Below are 21,754 nucleotides of genomic sequence, written 5' to 3'. Positions count from 1 at the left end.
ATTGCATATCGCATCTAGTATGGTTACATGGCCCCTTTGGATGAGTGCTGTCTTAAATGGTTGCTTTAAATGCTAAAATTGTCAACCTATATATGTGTGCATTATACATTCTTTTCTGTGATAATCTCTTCATCAATAGTTTGAAAATTATGACTGCGCATAAAATTCTCCTGACTATCCTCTAGTCAGCTAAAAGCCAGGATTATATGTTACTATTGCTTTTCATACTAAAACCGTGACTACACACCAGGCAATTTCTTTCAAGTCTGCCATGTGTGTGAATGTATTTGATTGTCATACATTGCATGGGTAATAATTTATTATTGTCTTGACTATACACTCACTGTACTGGAAATCTCTATCCCTCATCAAAGCATCCCTACAATATGGAGTGGTGATCAGTGTAATCAATACCGACACCAGCTTTATTGCTCCCGGAGAGGAGATAAGGGTACAATTACTCATTTTTCTGAGACCAAGTCCTGGGACCTTTCTCTGAACTTTCTATTTCTGTTTGGCATAATCGGTGACTACTATCACTCTCATCTGCCATTTGATATCTACGATTGATGGTGGAAAGCAGAAGAGGTGTCACTGATATCCATTCCTTTGTACTTATTTATTCTAATCTTCCGTGACTCTCTCATTTTTTTTGGTGAAACTGATCCCCCTGCAATGCACCAGCAACAGGGTGACCGAATGCTCGCTGAACAAAAAGCAGAAGCACACCTTTGCTTCCCATTATAAGGCATTGCGGTACTCTCTTCCGTGTTCAATACGGCCATACATCACTGGCTCGCCTGAATACCATCCCGCACTCAGCAGCTAAGCAGTGATTGGACTGGCTAGTACCTCATTGGGAGACCGTTTGGGAATACCAGTTGCTGTAATTAAAACGTGGACAGCAGATACACCTCTGTCGGACTAAGGGAGTCCTCTATTCTTATTATTCTTCTTTTCCTATAACTTTGCACTGGGAACAATATCATCATCAGCAGTAAGGGACAAGTGTCATGCGTCTCTGACTCTTTCTGCTCCGGTCACCTCATACTTACTAAAATATTATGCATGAGTGTATATATGACTTGGTGACTAAAGGAGCTTAATTAACTATTAACAATTTTTGCCTTTGTTATTTTCGCCCCTAATGTCTTGAAAAAATACTTTATACCTACGACGTGTAATTTATTGTTTTGACTCAATACGTACACCCCCCTTTTTTTAGTACTAATCATTCATTAAAAGTTATATATTAAATTTCTACAATCAATTTTCATTAAAGTGTGCCCCAAAAAGCCTTTTTGTTCTTCCTTCTTCTGTCACATTGTGACTTATTTTTTTGTCATGTTTAAAAAGGGGGCAGACTAGATGGGCCAAGTGGTTCTTATCTGCCGTCACATTCTATGTTTCTATGTAATCCATTATTCCCACTCTTACTAGAGGAGATGATAGGTATTTCTATAATGGGTGCAATGTGTGCAGTGTACATGGGTCCCTCATCCTAGGGGGCTGCGGAATATGCGTGCGCTATATAAATAACTGGTAATAAATAAATGACCCCATAGCCCCGTACACACGGGGAGATATATTGCTCAGTTTCTCCTTTTCATCAGCGACCAAAGATGGTCGCTGATGAAAGTGAACCTCTGCTGGTTGCAGGAGCAAGCTCTCCATCATCGAGCAAGCTCCTGCGACCAGCGATTAGAACGGGGCTGAAATCGCCAGGGCACAGTCCCATCACTGGCAATATGGTCGCCTGCGACCATATTTCCAGCGATTTCAGCCCCTATCACCACCGTGTGTACACAGCTCATGCTGCTTGTCAGACTAGATAAGGTGGGACACCATCACACTAATTAAAAGCAACATGATGTGTAACACTGAGATGCGAATTTTTGGGTAAAATATCTGTTTCTATTCAGCTCCTGATTGCTTTGGATGACTGTTAAACAACGACATGTTGTATGTTACTGTTTGGATTGCTTTGTAAATAAGTTGCTCAATACCTGACTACAAACCCATCATATTTTACACCTGAAGATCTAAAGTCTTGTATTTAATAAGAGCTGATGGAATACACTGAAATGCTGAAACACCTCGTACATTGTAAAAATAATCAAAACACAGTTTCATGAAGAAAAAAGTTTAATTCAGTCAATACATTACAATATACAAGAGACTAAGAAACTTGATGATAGTGAAAGATTAGATCAACTAAGTAATATATATTACACTATGTACAGTATATATTTAGTTGCTGGCCAAGGTGCTGGAGATCCAGGAGTTGTAGTTGCAAACCTTGGTGTAGACACCGGGGTAGTTCCTCAGGGCACATCCGTATCCCCAGGAGACAACACCCTGGAGCTGTCCGTTACAGACCACGGGTCCACCAGAGTCTCCCTGAACAGAGGAGGGAGATTGTTAGATATAACGTCATGATGGCTGCTGGGTAGTTACAATGCTGTCTACTGTGCGATCATGCCACTTGTATACATCACACACACATTATAGTGATACCGTCAGTACTATACTGATACAGCAGGGACATTACCTGGCAGGAATCCTTGCCACCCTCAATGTAACCAACACAGATCATGTTGTTGGTGATCTCTCCTGGGTAGGCGTTGCTACACTGTGCGGAGGTCAGGATGGGGGCGTTCAGGCACTGCAGCTGGTTTGGCATGCTGGCTGCAGAGAAACACATTCAATTTAGTCTATATTCTCCCATCTTATACTGTACATTGCTGTAATATGTCATCATACGTCCAGTATTTGGGCTCCACAATATACCATATCCATTCTGTTGTAGGAGGGAATGCATTATTCTAGTGGGAAATGTTCCTGAATGCCAGTTCTGCATTTTACAATATTAGCCTTTATTTCTGTTTTATTTAATATTATTTCCATTCTAAAATAATATTTTGTTCACTAAGAAATAACTTAGCCATGTCAGAAACTAATCGTCCAGTGCAAGTAATGGACTTTGGTTCTGTAACTTACTGCCGCTGCTGAGAGTGTTTCCCCATCCGGAGATCAGACAGCTGGTGCCGGCGGCTGCGCAGCCAGAGGGCAGAGATGCAGTCTTGACGTAGGCGTTGAGGGTGGCGGGGGAGGCGAGCTTGATCAACCAGATGTCGTTGTCCAGGGTTCTGGAGTTGTAGCTGCCATGTCTGATGACCTTGGCGGAGTTGATGAACTGCTCGGTACCCTCACTTGTGGCGATGTTATGTTCTCCCAGTCTGACCTGGACGCTCCTGGATGAACGAAATACAAGACAATGAGCAATAGTAAGAAAACCTAGAACTTCAGGTGATGACTGATGGAGTGGTAGGGTGGATAGGACGGATGTAATTATCAAATCAAAGGATATTGACCATTTCTAGCAGTTTTCAGACCCTGAACAATACTCAGGCATTTCTTTGGCTGACCTGAATGATTATCATTCAGTATAAGGCCTTCTTAATCACAACTAACCAACTGACCCTCCTAACAAGCAAGTATCTAGCTGGTGGGATTCGGTATGAAATCCCGATGGTTAAAATCCCGACAGGGTCAAAATACCGAATGGGTCATAATACCGACAAGGACAAAATCCCGACAAGGACAAAATCCTGACATTTAAAATCCCGACAAGGACAAAATCCCGACATGGTCAAAATACCGACATATAGAATGTACAGGTGAAACAGTCAACATGACTTTCCGTCGACAGGTCGCGAGGTCAACATGGGTTTTTTCACTGTTCTTTGACCCGAATGTCGACACAGGTTTTATTCTCCCACCACGGTTCTCACGGTTATTATTCTCCCACCACGCCCTAGTGGATGGGTGGATGGTAGGGCATGAAATACCGCCTGTCGGCACATGTCGGGTCAAAAAAATAGTGAAAAAACCCATGTCGACCTTGCGACCTGTAGACGGAAAGTCATGTTGACTGTTTCACCTGTACATTCTATATGTCGGTATTTTGACCCTGTCAGGATTTTAAAAGTTGGGATTTTGTCCTTGTCGGTATTATGACCCATTCGGGATTTTAACCCTGTCGGGATTTTAAACGTCAGGATTTTGACTGCATCCCAGCTGGTGCACAGGTGCAGTCATTACTAACTGTCACATTTACCAGATCACCTAGATGGTGCACAGGTGTAGTCAGTACTAACTGTCACATTTCCCACATCACCTAGATGGTGCACATCTGTAGTCATTACTAACTGTCACATTTCTCATATCACCTAGCTGGTGCACAGCTGTAGTCATTACTAACTGTCACATTTCCCTTATTACCTAGCTGGTGCACAGGTCCAGTCATTAATAACTTTCACATTTCCCATATCACCAAACTGGTGCATAGCTTTAGTCATTACTAACTGTCATTCCCCAGATCACCTAGCTGGTGCACAGGTGTAGTAATTACTATCACATTCCCCAGATCACTTAGCTGGTTCACAGCTGTAGTCATTACTAACTGTCACATTTCCCAGATCACTTAGCTGGTGCACAGTTGTTCTCATTACGAATTATCAAATATCCCAGACCACCTAGCTGGTGCACTGCTGTAGTCATTACTAACTGTCACATGTCCCATATCACCTAGCTGTGCACAGCTGTAGTCAATACTAAATGTCACATTCCCTAGATCACCTAGCTGGTGCACAGCTGTAGTCATTACTAACTGTCACAATTCCCATATCACTTAGTTAGTAGTGACTACAGCTGTGCACCAGCTGTCACATTTCCCAGACCACCTAGCTGGTGCACAGCTGTAGTCATTACCAAATGTCACATGTCCCATATCACCTAGCTGGTGCACAGCTGTTGTCAATACTAACTGTCACATGTCCCAAATCACCCAGCTGGTGCACAGCTGTAGTCATTACTAATTGTCACATTACCCAGATCACCTACCTGGTGCACAGCTGTAGTCATTACTAACTGTCACATGTCCCATATCACCTAGCTGGTGCACAGATGTAGTCAATACTAAATGTCACATTCCCAGATCACCTAGCTGGTGCACAGGTGCAGTCATTACTAACTGTCACGTGTCCCATATCACCTAGCTGGTGCACAGATGTAGTCAATACTAAATGTCACATTCCCAGACCACCTAGATGGTGCACAGCTGTAGTCATTACTAACTGTCATGTGTCCCATATCACCTAGCTGGTACACAGCTGTAGTCAATACTACAGTAGCTGTCACATTACCCAGATCACCTAGCTGCTGCACAGCTGTAGTCATTACTAACTGTCACATTTCCCCAGATCACCTAGCTGGTGCACAGCTGTAATCATTACTAACTGTCACATTTTCAAACATCCTGCATTTATTCCTACTATAGATCCACTGGTTGCCTGAGAACCATGAACTGTTGGTAGATCTTGAGGGCAGGTTTGACCACACCTGGTATATCCAAACAATCAAGCAATCACCTAGTAAACCATGAATACTTAGTATCTGCTAAATTATTGTACATATGACCTGTAGCAGTGAGAAGCAACCAACCCACCAACCAACCAACAACCTAACTAGTCATACAACCAACCTTTATGGACACTGTCTACAGGATAATGGTTGTACTTACGCCTTGTAGCAGTGAGCAGCAGAGACCACCCACAGGCTGGTAATGAGGGTTCCACCACAGAAGTGGTATCCAGAGTTCAGGGACACCTGGTAGGGAACAGCGTTCTTGGTACATGTGTACCCTCCGACGATCTTATCATCGTCCTCAAAGGCAGCTGTAAGAGAGAACATTGTCTAGCACCACGGCACCGTTACACAATATACCATACCATTGTGCCACCTACCACCAGAAGCACCAGGGTATCTGTAAGGGAATGAGACTCACCGGCGGCTCCGAGGAGCACACAGATCAGGAGAAATTTCATGGTGGAGAGATGTCCAGTGAGTGGTTTTCTGGACTCCAACATGCCTATTTATATGTTTTACCTCTGTGTGTACATTACACAATGTGTCAAACCTCTGTTAATGTGTATAGAATATGCATTGCTATCATTTGTGTGTTACTGTTGGCCTTGAAAGTTATCAATACTCTTGGAAAGTTAAACATGTTCTATATTTTCTCTTTAGCGTTAGGTATCTGCTTGGGGATTTCGCAGAACGGCCTTCCAGCCAGATACCCGCTGACAGCTGTGCATGGAAACTTACAATAATGTGTGACTGTGTGTGACTGTGTGAGGAGCACATTCTTTGTATCAGGAAAAACATATTTACAACTGCATTTACCTCTAATACAATGTGTTCATTCTATGGATATTTCTCAATGAACACAGAAGCTTCCAAATGGAGGAAAATCATCATACCTTAGTGATGGTGACCATGAGTAAGAACCATCAATATTTTCTTTGCTATCTATGTGATAAAATTGATCAAATTCAATTTTCATTCATCCTCATGCTAGGTATCATATTGTCACATTACTAATAAATATGAAGAAACAAAGTTAAATAACTAATTAAACAAACATCTGACTATGAAACTAATTTGGTGTACAGATGGCTTACTGGCAATGAACCACAACAACGTGGTCTATCGCATGACACAACAAGGTTCTGGGTGCTCAAGGTGCTTATAGTGTCTAGCAAGTCCGATGATTGCAATTCCGCTCAGAAACCCCCTTTAGGGGTAACCACCAGGAAGGGTCGCGGCATATTAGAATCCGCCATAGTGGACAAAGGGAAAGGATCTACAAAACGATCAAACCGCAAATGAAAAATTTATTTAAATATATCGGCCACTTTCTGAAAGAGATGAGCGGGTTCGGATCCTAGATATCCAAACCCCCACGAACTTACCTGATCCGAGGCCGGATCCGAGGAGTTCGCCGGTTCCCTCCATCTTTCCGAGTCCAAATCGAGGCTAAACGCCATCATCCCGTGTCGGATTCTCGAGAGACCTGGGGATATATAGTTCCCGGCAGTTGGCGCCTTTTTCAAACAGGCTGGTGATTTCAGACAGCACGGATGTGTCCGTGCTGTCTGCTGAGGGGTGTAAGGGGGAAACCTGCTGGGGGGGGGGGATGATTAATGTATATAGGGGGCTGCTAGTGCTACAGAGGGGGCTGCATTATTTTAATTACTGCTGCCAGCGCCCACGGTGCCCGCATGTGTGCTGCATCAGTCCAGGGGTGCCCACATGTGTACTTTATCCATCCAGGGGTGCACATATGTGTGATGTATTTGTCCAGGGGTGCCCACATTTGTGCTGTATCAGTCCAGGGATGCCTGTACAGTATGTGTACTTTACCCATCCAGGGGTGCCCACATGTGTCCCGTATCAGACCAGGGGAGCTGCCCTTTTTTTAAATGAAAATAATAAAAAGGTTTTTTTTTTTTTACTGCGTTAAAGCTGTTAAATGCGCTGTAGTCCAGGGGTGAGCCAAGAGTGCTGTATAATTCATGGGGTGTTGCTAAGTAAGGTGTGCTACTCTTTTTTATAATTAAAAGAATACAAATTTTTATTTTTACTGCAGGAATTTGTCTGCCGTATAATTCCATGCCTGCCGCCATGTGTGCCCTATCAATCCAGGGGTGTCGCCATCTGTGCCGTATAATTCCATGTGTGCTGTATCAGGTCAGGGGTGCCACCATCTGTGCCGTATAATTCCATGCCTGCCGCCATGTGTGCCATATCAGTCCAGGGGTGCCGCCATCTTTACCGTATAATTCCAATTGTGCTGTATCAGGTCAGGGATGCCCGCATGTGTGACGCATAAAAAAAAAAATCAGAACCCAAAACCCAAAACGTTGAGGGGGTGTTTTGGCAAAACCCAGTAGAATCCAAAACGTGAAAAGTGGCCGGTGCACCTCCCTACTTTCTGAGGATGAAGAGAAGGTCTTCAACAAAGGCCTCTAGTTTAGGGGCGTGGCTGCTGGGTGAGAGGACATGGATCTCAGGGGCTCCGCAATTATCCTGGTATAACCTCCTGACCCCGGGACCACGGCTCTCTCTCCCTTATCCCTCTTCTCCATGAGCACCTCCTGCACGTCCTGTGCCACCCACTGACCTTGCGCTGGGCTCCCGTCTACTGTTGTGACAGCCCTGGCCTTCCTAGTGTGGGACGCCCGGGCGCCATCTTGGCACCTCTGACATCCTCTCAAAGAGCGCCGATCCTCTGTGCTCCCGGCACTTGAGCACCTGCGCTGATCTGCCCAGCACTTGGTGGCGGTGGTCTCCTGCAGTACTGCCCTGCACATCTCGGCCAGCACCCGGTCAGAGCGCATCCATTAAGTGAAGCTGCGGCGGAGGGGGAGTAGCGGACATTTTGGTCACTGAGGGGCAGCGGGCCTCATCCCTTGCTTTTGGCTTGCACACCCACATAAGCGGCGCTGCGCTGGGAGAACAACTCTGCCCATCATGGCATACAAGGCACTGCCTTTTATAGAGACAATACGTTCCTCCTGCCGGCCAGTTGCTGCCTGTCTCCCACTGCGGGGCAGCTGGAGACACAGGCCTATATATTGACATATCACTGTCTGGGCTGTCGATCCCTATTCCGTGTAACACTCTGGTGATCAGGTGGTCCCTGGTTAGTTGGTCCTCCTGTGGACATTGGTGGTGTGCTAGCTGCCTCCTTGTGTCCTCTGGGGGACTGTCTGGTTGCTACTAATATCATGGATGATCAATTGCAATTGATACTCAGGGCTATTGACACCACTGCCCAGAGGATTATGGATAAACTTGGAGATGTGATCGATATGCTTATAAATCCTCAGCATATGGCCTACAGCACGTTGGAGTCTACAAATATCCTGGATCCGCCCTGTCAGTTCGAGAAGTCCCTCGCTGTCCCCGAGGCCGCGTGCCTTCAATACCGGGTGCCATATCAAAGTGAGATGTCTCCTGTTCATATTTTGCTTCCTAGCAGAGGATATCATCCGGGTATTTGTCCTTCACTTGGGTTATGTGACCCATTTATATTTACGCCATCCTTTACATCAAGTGAGCCCGCGAATCTCCTGGATATATGTGGCAGGTCCGAGATGTCTTCTGCGCCTCCGGATGCCGGTGTCAATATTTCCTTGATTCCATTCTATCTTACTGAGTTGTCTCATCCTGTTCCTGACAATAGTTTGCCTCCTACCAGATGGTGCTGCTCAGTCATTTGTTATATGACCTTGGTGGAAAATTCTGCTCTCCAAGATTCCTTTTATCCCTGCCTCTGGATCCAGTTTACATCTTCTCGGTTTCACTACATGACTCTGCTCTCCTTGCTGCAATACTCCTGCTTCTCGTATGTGTACCCTTAGGTGCGTACTAGGGAAACTACTATCCATTTGGCTCTGGTGCTCCAGAGGGCCTGGCCGGACTAATTAATATTTCTTACCCCTGTGCTTACTATTCCTATTTTATTTTTGGTATAAGATATATTTAGGATAACTAGTACATTTCATTCCCTTTGACATGGACAATTCTGCTAATGTTTTTCCAATACTGTTTTAAGCTTACTTTATACATGCAATCTGTGTTCATTCATGTTATAATGTGTGCCTTGCACAATGTGGGTGATGGGAAAACAGAGTTAAGTGTTTTCTGTTCCACATATCCGGACTCTCTGAGTACACTCAAAATATTTGCAGCTTTATACGATTTAGACTTCAAGGGCTCTGCTACTTTACACCCGGACAATATGGGTGGGCTACTCCGAGCAGTGTTGGGGGCTTTTAATTACTCTTATTTTAGCCCCTGTCAGATATCCGTATACATATCCTTCCTTACTTGGGTGGGTGGGATATGGTAGGGTAGGTTAGGTTAGATTAGCGTTAAATGGGTATTATGGGAGAGGAAGGTTAGCTTTTTTCTGGCTGAGCTAGCTACCATAGAAGCTAGAGGCCACTAACTTACTTGCTCCTATGGTCCCCATAGAATTAGATATAGTTGGGTGGGGTACAGTTAAGAGATCCAGGTACACCTCAGTTGGGGGCGGGTAGTACAGGGTGGGGGGTTATAGGGGAGGTTTGTTTTGGTTGTCTGGGGGGGAGGTTTGTTTTGGGTTGGGGGTTAAGGGATGGTTTGCTTTACTTGGGGTTTATCTTTATTTTTTGCTATGAGTTGTTGACACTATAGTGCTAATGATATTCTGACATCTACCTCTGTTTCAATATGTAAGGATTTATTTTTTCTATACAACATATGTGACTAAGTACAGTATATTATGACATGTTCGTACCGTATGCACTCCGGCTATAATACACGACTGACTTGCCCGAATGGCGCCTTTGGGTATTCCTGATTTATCACACGCAGCCAGTGCTATATATATCCTGTAACGAATATATACTGACTTTTCATCCTTTTGTTTTATGATATATCTCGTTGCTTATTTGTTACATGTCATATGTACATTGTAGTGTCTGTCCGCATGGTTATGGGTTTTTTTTTTCTTACAAAAATCAATAAAAAATTATTGAATAAAAAAAAAACAACAAAGGCCTCTAGTTTGTGCCCACAAACAGGCACAATGCATATGGATGGCAAATCGACCTCCAAAGAATGAGTAGAAATCTTCCCCTGAATTCTTCTAACACCAGACTCCCAAAAGTAAAGATGGCCCACTTACAGGCTTTTTGCAATCCCACAGTAGATCCACCTGTGACCCGCCCTCCCAAAATGTCCCAATTAAAACCTATACTCGCCTCATGGATGCCTCTATGACCAGATTCTCAGCAGTTCCTATACCCCATCATTCTACTCTATCCGCAAGTGAATCCAAAGCACTTAAATCACTCAGTGAGGATAAGAGCATCAACATTTGCCCCACAGATAAAGGCGATTGTTGTACAAAATCTTATAGATCAGAAATAATGGGCCAACTTTCTAATCGACAGGTTTAGCAACAATTGGCAACTGATCCTACTGATAAAAATTGCAATGAGTTGACCATGATTTTTTTTAAAAAACCCGCAGAGACAGCTAAGAAGATATTTTAAAAAACATTGGACACAATTTCCACAAATTTCCGGTTATACCCCTTCTCTATAGTGTTCCTAAAATACACAAAAACCCCAAATTTCCACCAGAACATCCGATAATATCAGCCAGAAACAACTTATACAAACCTGTGTCACAGCTGCTTGATCCTCTCATCCAACCCTTTGTCGTCACTCATGATTCTCATTTAAAGGATACCACCAGCTTTCTCAATTGTTAGAGCCAGATCACAGACATACCCCCACTACAATTATGTCTACAATGGACGTTACATCATTGTACACGTCCATTCCACACAATCAAGGACTTTTAGCTAGGGAACAATTCATGGAGGGCCTTGGGGATTATTTCAAGTTGGACAAGCTGCTTTTTCTCCATTTATTGGGGTTGGTACTAACCAGCAACTAATTTCTTTTTGGCGGCCAAATATATCACGAAGGCTGTGCCATGGGTTCCACTGTGGCCCTGTCATATGCCAATGTGTTCATGGTGGAACAGGAGAGGATATTATTTGCCAATAACAGATGCAGTGCTAATATCATCATGCTGTGTAGATATATATATGGCCTATTCATGCTGTGGGATGGTGATAGCCTCTTTGGTAGCCTTGTGGACACTATCAATAGTATGCCACGGCAAATTAAACTTACCTACTTCTGGAGCCGAGATCACATTGCCATCCTGGATGTGTCTGTTTACCTCAAGGATGGCAGTATCTCTACTAACATCTTTTATATGAAAGCACTGACCACAATGTGCTTCTCCTGTCAAGCAGTCACCACCCTCCCCCCGATTAAAAGGGGTCTTGCATACTTGCAGATATCCGTGCTGCCCGCATATGTAGCAACACAACAGAGCTACCTGTGCAGTTGGATGTCATTATCAACAAATTTTGTGAAAGAGGGTACCTGTTGAGTCCTCTTTTGGCTTCAAAGAATAAAGTACTAAAGCTGTATCATAAAAAACTACTCAGCCAAACAGCATCCAACTCTAGCAACAATCCAACTCTGCATATCACCACGTAGTAGTAGTACATTTATTTATAAGGCGCCGCAAAGTGTCTGCAACGCCATACATAGCAAACAAAAAACAAATTACAAGGTAACGTACAGGGTGTGTTGAAAAATACAGTATAAATAGGGGTATAGCTGGTAGAACTACAATCAGCATCAGTTCAGAAGTAGGTGTGTAAATTGTCGTGGAGACTGAAGATGAAGTAGAGGAAGGGAAGAACAGGACAGGAGCACAGGTGAGGTAAAGAGGTAGGGTGAGTACGTGAGGAAGGAGGACCCTGCTCATAAGAGTTAACATACTAAAAATAGGGGGGTGGACAAACGAAAAACAATAGGATAAGTAGGAACGGAGGGGAACGGAGGCAGGATAGGAGGATCAAAAGAGGTTAGGAGGAGGGATAGGCTAGTCGAAAAAAGTGGGTTTTGAGGGAGCGCTTGAAGGAGGTAAGGGAATCAGAAAGCCTGATGGGTGGCGGGAGGTTGTTCCAGTGCAGGGGGGCAGCGCGAGAGAAGTCTTGGATACGGGAGTGGGAGGAGGTGATTAGGTGAGAGGTCAGTCGGCGGTCAGCGATGGAGCGAAGAGGACGGGAGGGAGTGTGGATAGAGATCAGTGAAGAGAGGTAAGGAGCGGTGGAGGAGGAGAGAGCCTTGTAGGTGGTGGTGAGGAGTTTAAAGAGAACTCGGAAAGGAATGGGGAGCCAGTGAAGAGATAGACAGAGGGGGGGGGCGGAGGTAGAGCGGCGAGAGAGGAAGATGAGTCTAGCAGCAGCATTAAGAATGGATTGGAGAGGTGCGAGGCAGGTGAGAGGTAGCCCAGAGAGAAGGATGTTGCAGTAGTCAAGGCGGGAGATGACAAGAGAATGAATGAGAATTTTGGTCGCGTCAGTGGAGAGGAATGGTCTGATGCGTGAGATGTTGCGTAGGTGAAAGCGGCAAGACTGTGAGAGAGCACGAATGTGGGAGGTGAAAGAGAGGAAGGAGTCAATGATGACACCGAGGCAGCGCGTTTGGTCGGTGGACGTGATCTCGGTTTCACCAATGCTGATGGAGATAGTGGGAGAAGAGGGGATGTTCAGGGGATGGAAGTTAAGAAGTTCAGTTTTAGCCATGTTTAGTTTCAGGAAGCGTTGGGTCATCCAGGCTGAGATGGCCGTGAGGCATTCGGAGACCTTGGACAGGAGTGATGGGGATAAGTCGGGGGAGGAGAGATAGATTAGGGTATCATCAGCATTAAGGTGCTAATGAAAACCATAGGAGCTGATGAGGGTGCCCAGAGAGGTGGTGTAGAGGGAGAAGAGGAGAGGGCCAAGGACTGACCCTTGGGGAACACCGACTGGCTGCGGGGTAGTAGGAGAGGAGGAGCTCGGAGTGGAGACGGAGACGGAGAAGGAGCAATCGGAGAGGTATGAGGTGAACCAGGAGAAGACTGTGCCAGTGATGCCAAAGGAGCGGAGGGTGTTGAGCAGGAGAGGGTGGTCAACAGTGTCAAAGGCAGCCGACAGATCAAGCTGGATGAGGATAGAGAAGAGGCCTTTGGATTTAGCCGATAGTAAATCGTTAGTGACTTTGGTCAAGGCAGTTTCAGTGGAATGTAAAGGGCGGAACCCGGATTGGAGGGGGTCTAGAATGGCGATTATAGGTCAGACATTCTAGGAGCTTGGAGGCAAAAGGAGGGAGATGGGCCTGTAGTTGGATGGAGAGTTGGGGTCCAGATTTGTTTTTTTGAGAATTGGGGAGACAAGAGCGTGTTTGAAGGAGGAAGGGAAGATACCAGAGGATAGGGAAAGATTAAAGAGGTGAGCAGGGGGGGTTTCTGAGTACCCAGAAACCCCCCCAGGAGTTTAAGGGCCCTCACCTGAAAGCTGAGGGTCCCCTCTTTCCATGGGTATAAGAATTGTAAAAATCGGCCCTTGGGAACCGGAGATATCTGACTTCAAAGCAGTGGTCCCCATCCAAGCCTGTTAATTGTTATTCCCAGTCAGATATTTCAGGTTCTGTCTGACATAGAGTTTTTTTAATGGTATATTCCAAAAGCTGTGACTCTTCCCCTTTGATGGACACTAGTAGCTTGTCTCTACTGTTCCCAGAACCAGAGATATTAGCCTTCCAGCAGCTGGTTACTGCTCCAGCTCCACACACCTGGTATGTAGTTTTATATTCTCGTGGGCAGATTGCTTTGCCTCCTGAACTCTGATCCCCTAGTCCCCAATACCATTTGGTAGGTGGGATTCTCTAGTTTTTCCATTCTAATCTAAGAAATTTATTTCTGGGAACTGGAGATATCTGCAGTCGAGCAAGCTGTCCTCCCACCAGAAAATTATGAATAATGAGCCCACTCCACTATACACCCCTCCTCTGCATATTAAACATCCTCTACCACCCTAGAAGTTATATATGAGCCCCTTCATTCAGCCCAATGCCCCCTTCTCCCACTCCATCTCCCACTCCATCTCCCACCATCTGTGCAGTAAAGGGGTAATTAGTGGAAATTACTGATCCAGGCCCTACATGCAGAGCGGTTGATATAATACCCCCTACCACCTGCAGGACATCAAATCTTCCTCCACCCCTACCGATGGAGGATCGGTAAGGGCCCCAATACATTGCTATGCCCAGGGGTCATACACTGCTGTTGACACCCCTGTATGTATATATATATATATATATATATATATATATATATTATTATGTATATACATTTGGTCTATCTATAATACTTTAACTGACCAGGCATATACTGGGTCACCTAAGTGTCCATCTCCGTGCTTTGCTCCGCCCCTCTGGAAACCCCCTTCTGAAAATCCTGCGTTTGCCACTGGAGCCAGGTGAGAGCAGACTGACGGACTGAGACGACGGATAATATTGGAGGGGATAGGATCAAGCGGGCAGGTGGAGAGAGAAGCGGATTAAAGGACTTTAGCAGCAGTGGTGGGGTAAAATGAGGACAGGGGTTGGAAGGAGGGGAGTGGAGATGTAGGAGGGGAGGAGAGAGAGGGTGAGGTCATGGCAACAGTGATGGCAGTCCTGAGAGAGGAGATTTTGGTTGAAAAGTAGGTAGCAAAATCAGCAGCTATGATGGAGGACGGAAGAGCTGGAGGAGGGGGGGAGAGCAAGGAGTTGAAGGTGGCGAAGAGCCTGCGGGGGTTGGATGATTGGGAAAAGATGAGGGACTTAAAGTAGGATTCCTTGGCCAGAGCAAGATCAGAGCTGAAGGAGAAAAGAATGAATTTGAAATGGAGATAATCCGCAAGGGAGCGTGATTTCTTCCAGAAGCGCTCAGCAGTGCAAGAGCACTTTTTAAGGAATCGGATGATAGGTGAGTGCCACGGTTGGGGGTTTGAGCATCGAAGGGGAATAGAGGAGGGAGGGCAGGCAGAGTCCAATGCCGAAGATAGGGTGTCATTATAGAAGGAGGCGGCGAGGTTCGGGAAGGACATGAGGGCGATAGGGGCGAGAAGAGGACACAGCATGTTTGAGAAGGCAGCAAGATCAAGTGTGTTGATGTTATGCCATGAGACAATGCGCTTGGGAGGGGGGGTGGGAGGGGGAACTTGAAGAGCCTACAAGTGTAAATGTCTGTGTTTTGCTCTGACTTTTGCAATATGACTTTCCCATTGACTTCCTTTAATAGATGCTGAAGACATACTATGACTGCCAGAACTAATATGGGGTTGCTCCTGCTCTTCTATAACTCATAACAACCTTTTTATGTGTTGACCATATTCATGTTGATGTTATTCTTATGTCAACCTTTTCCCCATGTCAACCTTTTGCACGTTGACCACTTGATGTCACAAAACATACCAGGAAAGACTAAAAGATCTTAACATGTATACTTTAGAGCAGAGAAGGGAAAGGGGGGACATGATAGAAACTTTCAAATATATCAAGGGAGACATTCTTCACAGGAAGAGGAGCAGCAGAACAAGAGGACATGCACTGACACTAGGGGGAGGAAGGTACAGGTGGGAGACAATAGTCACAGGAAGAGGAGCAACAGAACACGAGGACACGCACTGACAGTAGAGGGAGGAAGGTACAGGTGGGAGACATTCTTCACAGGAAGAGGAGCAACAGAACACGAGGACATGCACTGACACTAGGGGGAGGAAGGTACAGGTGGGAGACATTAGTCACAGGAAGAGGAGCAACAGAACACGAGGACATGCACTGACAATAGGGAGGAAGGTACAGGTGGGAGACATTCTTCACAGGAAGAGGAGCAGCAGAACAAGAGGACATGCACTGACACTAGAGGGAGGAAGGTACAGGTGGGAGCCACAATTTTCACAGGAAGAAGAGCAGCAGAACACGAGGACATGCACTGACACTAGAGGGAGGAAGGTACAGGTAGGAGACATTCTTCACAGGAAGAGGAGCAGCAGAACACGAGGACATGCACTGACACTAGTGTGAGGAAGATACAGGTGGGAGACATTAGTCACAGGAAGAGTAGCAACAGAACACGAGGACATGCACTGACACTGGGGGGAGGAAGGTACAGGTGGGAGACATTCTTCACAGGAAGAGGAGCAGCAGAACACGAGGACATGCACTGAAACTAGAGGGAGGAAGGTACAGGTGGGAGACATTCATCACAGGAAGAGGAGCAGCAGAACACGAGGACACGCACTGACACTAGAGGGAGGAAGGTGCAGGTGGGAGACATTCTTCACAGGAAGAGAAGCAGCAGAACACGAGGACATGCACTGACACTAGGGGGAGGAAGGTACAGGTGGGAGACATTAGTCACAGGAAGAGGAGCAACAGAACACGAGGACATGCACTGACACTAAGGAGGAAGGTACAGGTGGAAGACATTCTTCACAGGAAGAGGAGCAGCAGAACAAGAGGACATGCACTGACACTAGAGGGAGGAAGGTACAGGTGGGAGCCACATTTTTCACAGGAAGAGGAGCAGCAGAACACGAGGACATGCACTGACACTAGAGGGAGGAAGGTACAGGTGGGAGACATTCTTCACAGGAAGAGGAGCAGCAGAACACGAGGACATGCACTGACACTAGTGGGAGGAAGGTACAGGTGGGAGACATTAGTCACAGGAAGAGGAGCAACAGAACACAAGGACATGCACTGACACTGGGGGGGAGGAAGGTACAGGTGGGAGACATTCATCACAGGAAGAGGAGCAGCAGAACACGAGGACATGCACTGAAACTAGAGGGAGGAAGGTACAGGTGGGAGACATTCATCACAGGAAGAGGAGCAGCAGAACATGAGGACACGCACTGACACTAGAGGGAGGAAGGTGCAGGTGGGAGACATTCTTCACAGGAAGAGAAGCAACAGAACACGAGGACATGCACTGACACTAGAGGGAGGAAGGTACAGGTGGGAGACATTCTTCACAGGAAGAGGAGCAGCAAAACATGAGGACATGCACTGACACTAGAGGGAGGAATGTACAGGTGGGAGACATTCCTCACAGGAAGAAGAGCAACAGAACACGAGGACATGCACTGACACTAGGGGGAGGAAGGTACAGATGGGAGACATTTGTCACAGGAAGAGGAGGAGCAGAACACGGGGACATGCACTGACACTAGGGGGAGGAAGGTACAGGTGGGAGACATTCTTCACAGGAAGAGGAGCAGCAGACCACGAGGACATGCACTGACACTAGGGGGAGGAAAGTACAGGTGAGAGACATTCTTCACAGGAAGAGGAGCAGCAGAACACAAGGACATGCACTGACACTGGAGGGAGGAAGGTACAGGTGGGAGACATTCTTCACAGGAAGAGGAGCAGCAGAACACGAGGACATGCACTGACACTAGAGGGAGGAAGGTACAGGTGGGAGACAATAGTCACAGGAAGAGGAGCAACAGAACACGAGGACACGCATTGACAGTAGAGGGAGGAAGGTACAGGTGGGAGACATTCTTCACAGGAAGAGGAGCAACAGAACACGAGGACATGCACTGACACTAGGGGGAGGAAGGTACAGGTGGGAGACATTAGTCACAGGAAGAGGAGCAACAGAACACGAGGACATGCACTGACAATAGGGAGGAAGGTACAGGTGGGAGACATTCTTCACAGGAAGAGGAGCAGCAGAACAAGAGGACATGCACTGACACTAGAGGGAGGAAGGTACAGGTGGGAGCCACAATTTTCACAGGAAGAAGAGCAGCAGAACACGAGGACATGCACTGACACTAGAGGGAGGAAGGTACAGGTAGGAGACATTCTTCACAGGAAGAGGAGCAGCAGAACACGAGGACATGCACTGACACTAGTGTGAGGAAGATACAGGTGGGAGACATTAGTCACAGGAAGAGTAGCAACAGAACACGAGGACATGCACTGACACTGGGGGGAGGAAGGTACAGGTGGGAGACATTCTTCACAGGAAGAGGAGCAGCAGAACACGAGGACATGCACTGAAACTAGAGGGAGGAAGGTACAGGTGGGAGACATTCATCACAAGAAGAGGAGCAGCAGAACACGAGGACACGCACTGACACTAGAGGGAGGAAGGTGCAGGTGGGAGACATTCTTCACAGGAAGAGAAGCAGCAGAACACGAGGACATGCACTGACACTAGGGGAGGAAGGTACAGGTGGGAGACATTAGTCACAGGAAGAGGAGCAACAGAACACGAGGACATGCACTGACACTAAGGAGGAAGGTACAGGTGGAAGACATTCTTCACAGGAAGAGGAGCAGCAGAACAAGAGGACATGCACTGACACTAGAGGGAGGAAGGTACAGGTGGGAGCCACATTTTTCACAGGAAGAGGAGCAGCAGAACACTAGGACATGCACTGACACTAGAGGGAGGAAGGTACAGGTGGGAGACATTCTTCACAGGAAGAGGAGCAGCAGAACACGAGGACATGCACTGACACTAGTGGGAGGAAGGTACAGGTGGGAGACATTAGTCACAGGAAGAGGAGCAACAGAACACAAGGACATGCACTGACACTGGGGGGTAGGAAGGTACAGGTGGGAGACATTCATCACAGGAAGAGGAGCAGCAGAACACGAGGACATGCACTGAAACTAGAGGGAGGAAGGTACAGGTGGGAGACATTCATCACAGGAAGAGGAGCAGCAGAACATGAGGACACGCACTGACACTAGAGGGAGGAAGGTGCAGGTGGGAGACATTCTTCACAGGAAGAGAAGCAGCAGAACACGAGGACATGCACTGACACTAGAGGGAGGAAGGTACAGGTGGGAGACATTCTTCACAGGAAGAGGAGCAGCAAAACACGAGGACATGCACTGACACTAGAGGGAGGAATGTACAGGTGGGAGACATTCCTCACAGGAAGAAGAGCAACAGAACACGAGGACATGCACTGACACTAGGGGGAGGAAGGTACAGATGGGAGACATTTGTCACAGGAAGAGGAGCAGCAGAACACGGGGACATGCACTGACACTAGGGGGAGGAAGGTACAGGTGGGAGACATTCTTCACAGGAAGAGGAGCAGCAGACCACGAGGACATGCACTGACACTAGGGGGATGAAAGTACAGGTGAGAGACATTCTTCACAGGAAGAGGAGCAGCAGAACACGAGGACATGCACTGACACTAGTGGGAGGAAGGTACAGGTGGGAGACATTAGTCACAGGAAGAGGAGCAACAGAACACAAGGACATGCACTGACACTGGGGGGTAGGAAGGTACAGGTGGGAGACATTCATCACAGGAAGAGGAGCAGCAGAACACGAGGACATGCACTGAAACTAGAGGGAGGAAGGTACAGGTGGGAGACATTCATCACAGGAAGAGGAGCAGCAGAACATGAGGACACGCACTGACACTAGAGGGAGGAAGGTGCAGGTGGGAGACATTCTTCACAGGAAGAGAAGCAGCAGAACACGAGGACATGCACTGACACTAGAGGGAGGAAGGTACAGGTGGGAGACATTCTTCACAGGAAGAGGAGCAGCAAAACACGAGGACATGCACTGACACTAGAGGGAGGAATGTACAGGTGGGAGACATTCCTCACAGGAAGAAGAGCAACAGAACACGAGGACATGCACTGACACTAGGGGGAGGAAGGTACAGATGGGAGACATTCTTCACAGGAAGAGGAGCAGCAGAACACAAGGACATGCACTGACACTAGGGGGAGGAAGGTACAGGTGGGAGACATTCTTCACAGGAAGAGGAGCAGCAGAACACGAGGACATGCACTGACACTAGAGGGAGGAAGGTACAGGTGGGAGACATTCTTCACAGGAAGAGGAGCAGCAGAACACGAGGACATGCACTGACACTAGAGGGAGGAAGATTCAGGGGAAATCTGAGGAAAAATTACTTCACAGAAAGAGTAGCAGATAAGTGGAATAGCCTCCCATCAGAGGTGGTAGAGGCAAATACAGTAGTACAATGTAATCATGCTTGGGATAGGCATATTGATATCCTTACAAAAAAATAAGGATCAAATATGGTTTGAGGTAACATGTTTAAAAAAGGGGCAGACTAGATGGGCCAAGTGGTTCTTATCTGATGTCAAATTCTATGTTTCTATGTTTCTATAGACAATGTTGACCCAATGACCCATGCCCCAGAACCAATATGGGTTATCATGAAGGCAATAATGCCTTTACCTTGACGCGTTTCACTCCATAGGGGTTTTACCAAGAATTTATCTAGTCATTCTTAGAAATAGTTACTAAAAAATACAACCTTAAACATTTGAAGAAAATAACTCCAAAAACCTAAGAGAATTAATTGGGAGATATCCGTATTGTAGAGGAGTTTTTCCTTTTTTTTAAAAAAAATTATCTTAGTACTGCACAATCGTATTTCTATTTCCTGAGTAGATTCTGTTTTTATTATTATCTTATGTGTGTGCTGAGCTCATGAAGTATGTTTGGCTTTATGTCTTCATCTATGTATGTAACCACAAATAGGGAAACATAACCATACAGGACACATAGCGATAACAGAGGTGTATGCTGCCGGTGAATGGAGACGTGAACCTGGAGGTTCTCACAACCTTTGTCTGCACCAAGAAGACCTTGTGTCTTAACCTCTGTGCTGCAGTTTCCTCATTTTTGTTCTGTGTCCATGTTTCTCATCACATTCTAAAATCTCTCCAGACTTGCTTAATCCAGGAAAGGCTCCCATGGTGGTCCAGCCCCCCAGAAAGGTGAGCAAGTATCCCTTTGCACCACACACCAGGAGCCAATAGTTGGCAGTCTGAGGTGGACCTGGAATTGCATCATCATACTCCCCCCCCCTCCCCTTTATACAGTATCTACTTTTTTTGGCAATGTATAGTGCTGCAGAGCCACGATGACCTGAATGCAATGCCCCTGGTCAGCCCACCTTTCTGTCATGCCTCCTATTTGCCTACTAAGCAGGGTAGGGAACAGGAAAATAAGTACTCATCTATATTGCTGATGGTTTCTTACAGTTGCCCGACCAATTTGACATATTTGTTCAGAAGAAATTACTGTATATACTCAAGTGTATGTCATCCCGAATATAAGCTGAGGCACCTAATTTTACCACAAAAAACCCTGGGAAAACTTATTGACTTGAGTATAAGCCTAGGGTGGGACTCACCTGCTCTGGTTCTCTGAAAGCTTGTTGATGTTGGTTCACAACTTGGTTTTCTTGATGTGTGTTACTGCAGCTGGGACCCAGGTTGGACTCTTGAACAGGCAGCTCCTGGAAATGGCTGAAGTACCACAACACCCAGCAAATCCAGCCTCCTGGAAGGTGCATTTCTGGCTGCTCTGCTGACTCCATATCACCCCTGGTGCAGCAGAGTGACAGGTGTGATGCATGAGCATGGAC

The 21,754-nt window shown here is 46.4% G+C and overlaps 1 protein-coding gene across 1 annotated transcript; it reads right to left on the bottom strand.

Moving 5' to 3' along the window:
• Positions 1 to 2,250: 2,250 nt before the first annotated feature.
• On the bottom strand, positions 2,251 to 5,891 carry LOC146007339 (trypsin-like). Its single transcript, XM_083145689.1, has 5 exons — positions 5,849 to 5,891; positions 5,585 to 5,738; positions 3,001 to 3,254; positions 2,552 to 2,688; positions 2,251 to 2,400 (listed from the first exon to the last, which is right to left on the bottom strand). The coding sequence occupies exons 1-5, from the start codon at positions 5,886 to 5,888 to the stop codon at positions 2,251 to 2,253; spliced, it is 735 nt and encodes a 244-aa protein (XP_083001815.1). The 5' UTR covers positions 5,889 to 5,891.
• Positions 5,892 to 21,754: the final 15,863 nt, after the last annotated feature.

Source organism: Crinia signifera, chromosome 6 (genome assembly GCF_055691185.1).
Source record: "Crinia signifera chromosome 6, ASM5569118v1, whole genome shotgun sequence".
Classification (NCBI taxonomy): domain Eukaryota; kingdom Metazoa; phylum Chordata; class Amphibia; order Anura; family Myobatrachidae; genus Crinia; species Crinia signifera.
The sequence above is the reverse complement of the archived record's forward strand: the minus strand, read 5'-3'. Positions and strand labels throughout refer to the sequence as shown.

Bases quoted from the DNA above. Each gene is read 5' to 3' on its own strand.
- LOC146007339 (XM_083145689.1), bottom strand. From the start codon at position 5,888: ATGAAATTTCTCCTGATCTGTGTGCTCCTCGGAGCCGCCG. The intron at 5,739-5,848 runs GTGAGTCTCATT...TCTCTCTTACAG, and splicing joins TGTGCTCCTCGGAGCCGCCG to CTGCCTTTGAGGACGATGAT. The intron at 3,255-5,584 runs GTAAGTACAACC...TCGTTCATCCAG, and splicing joins GCTGCTCACTGCTACAAGGC to GAGCGTCCAGGTCAGACTGG.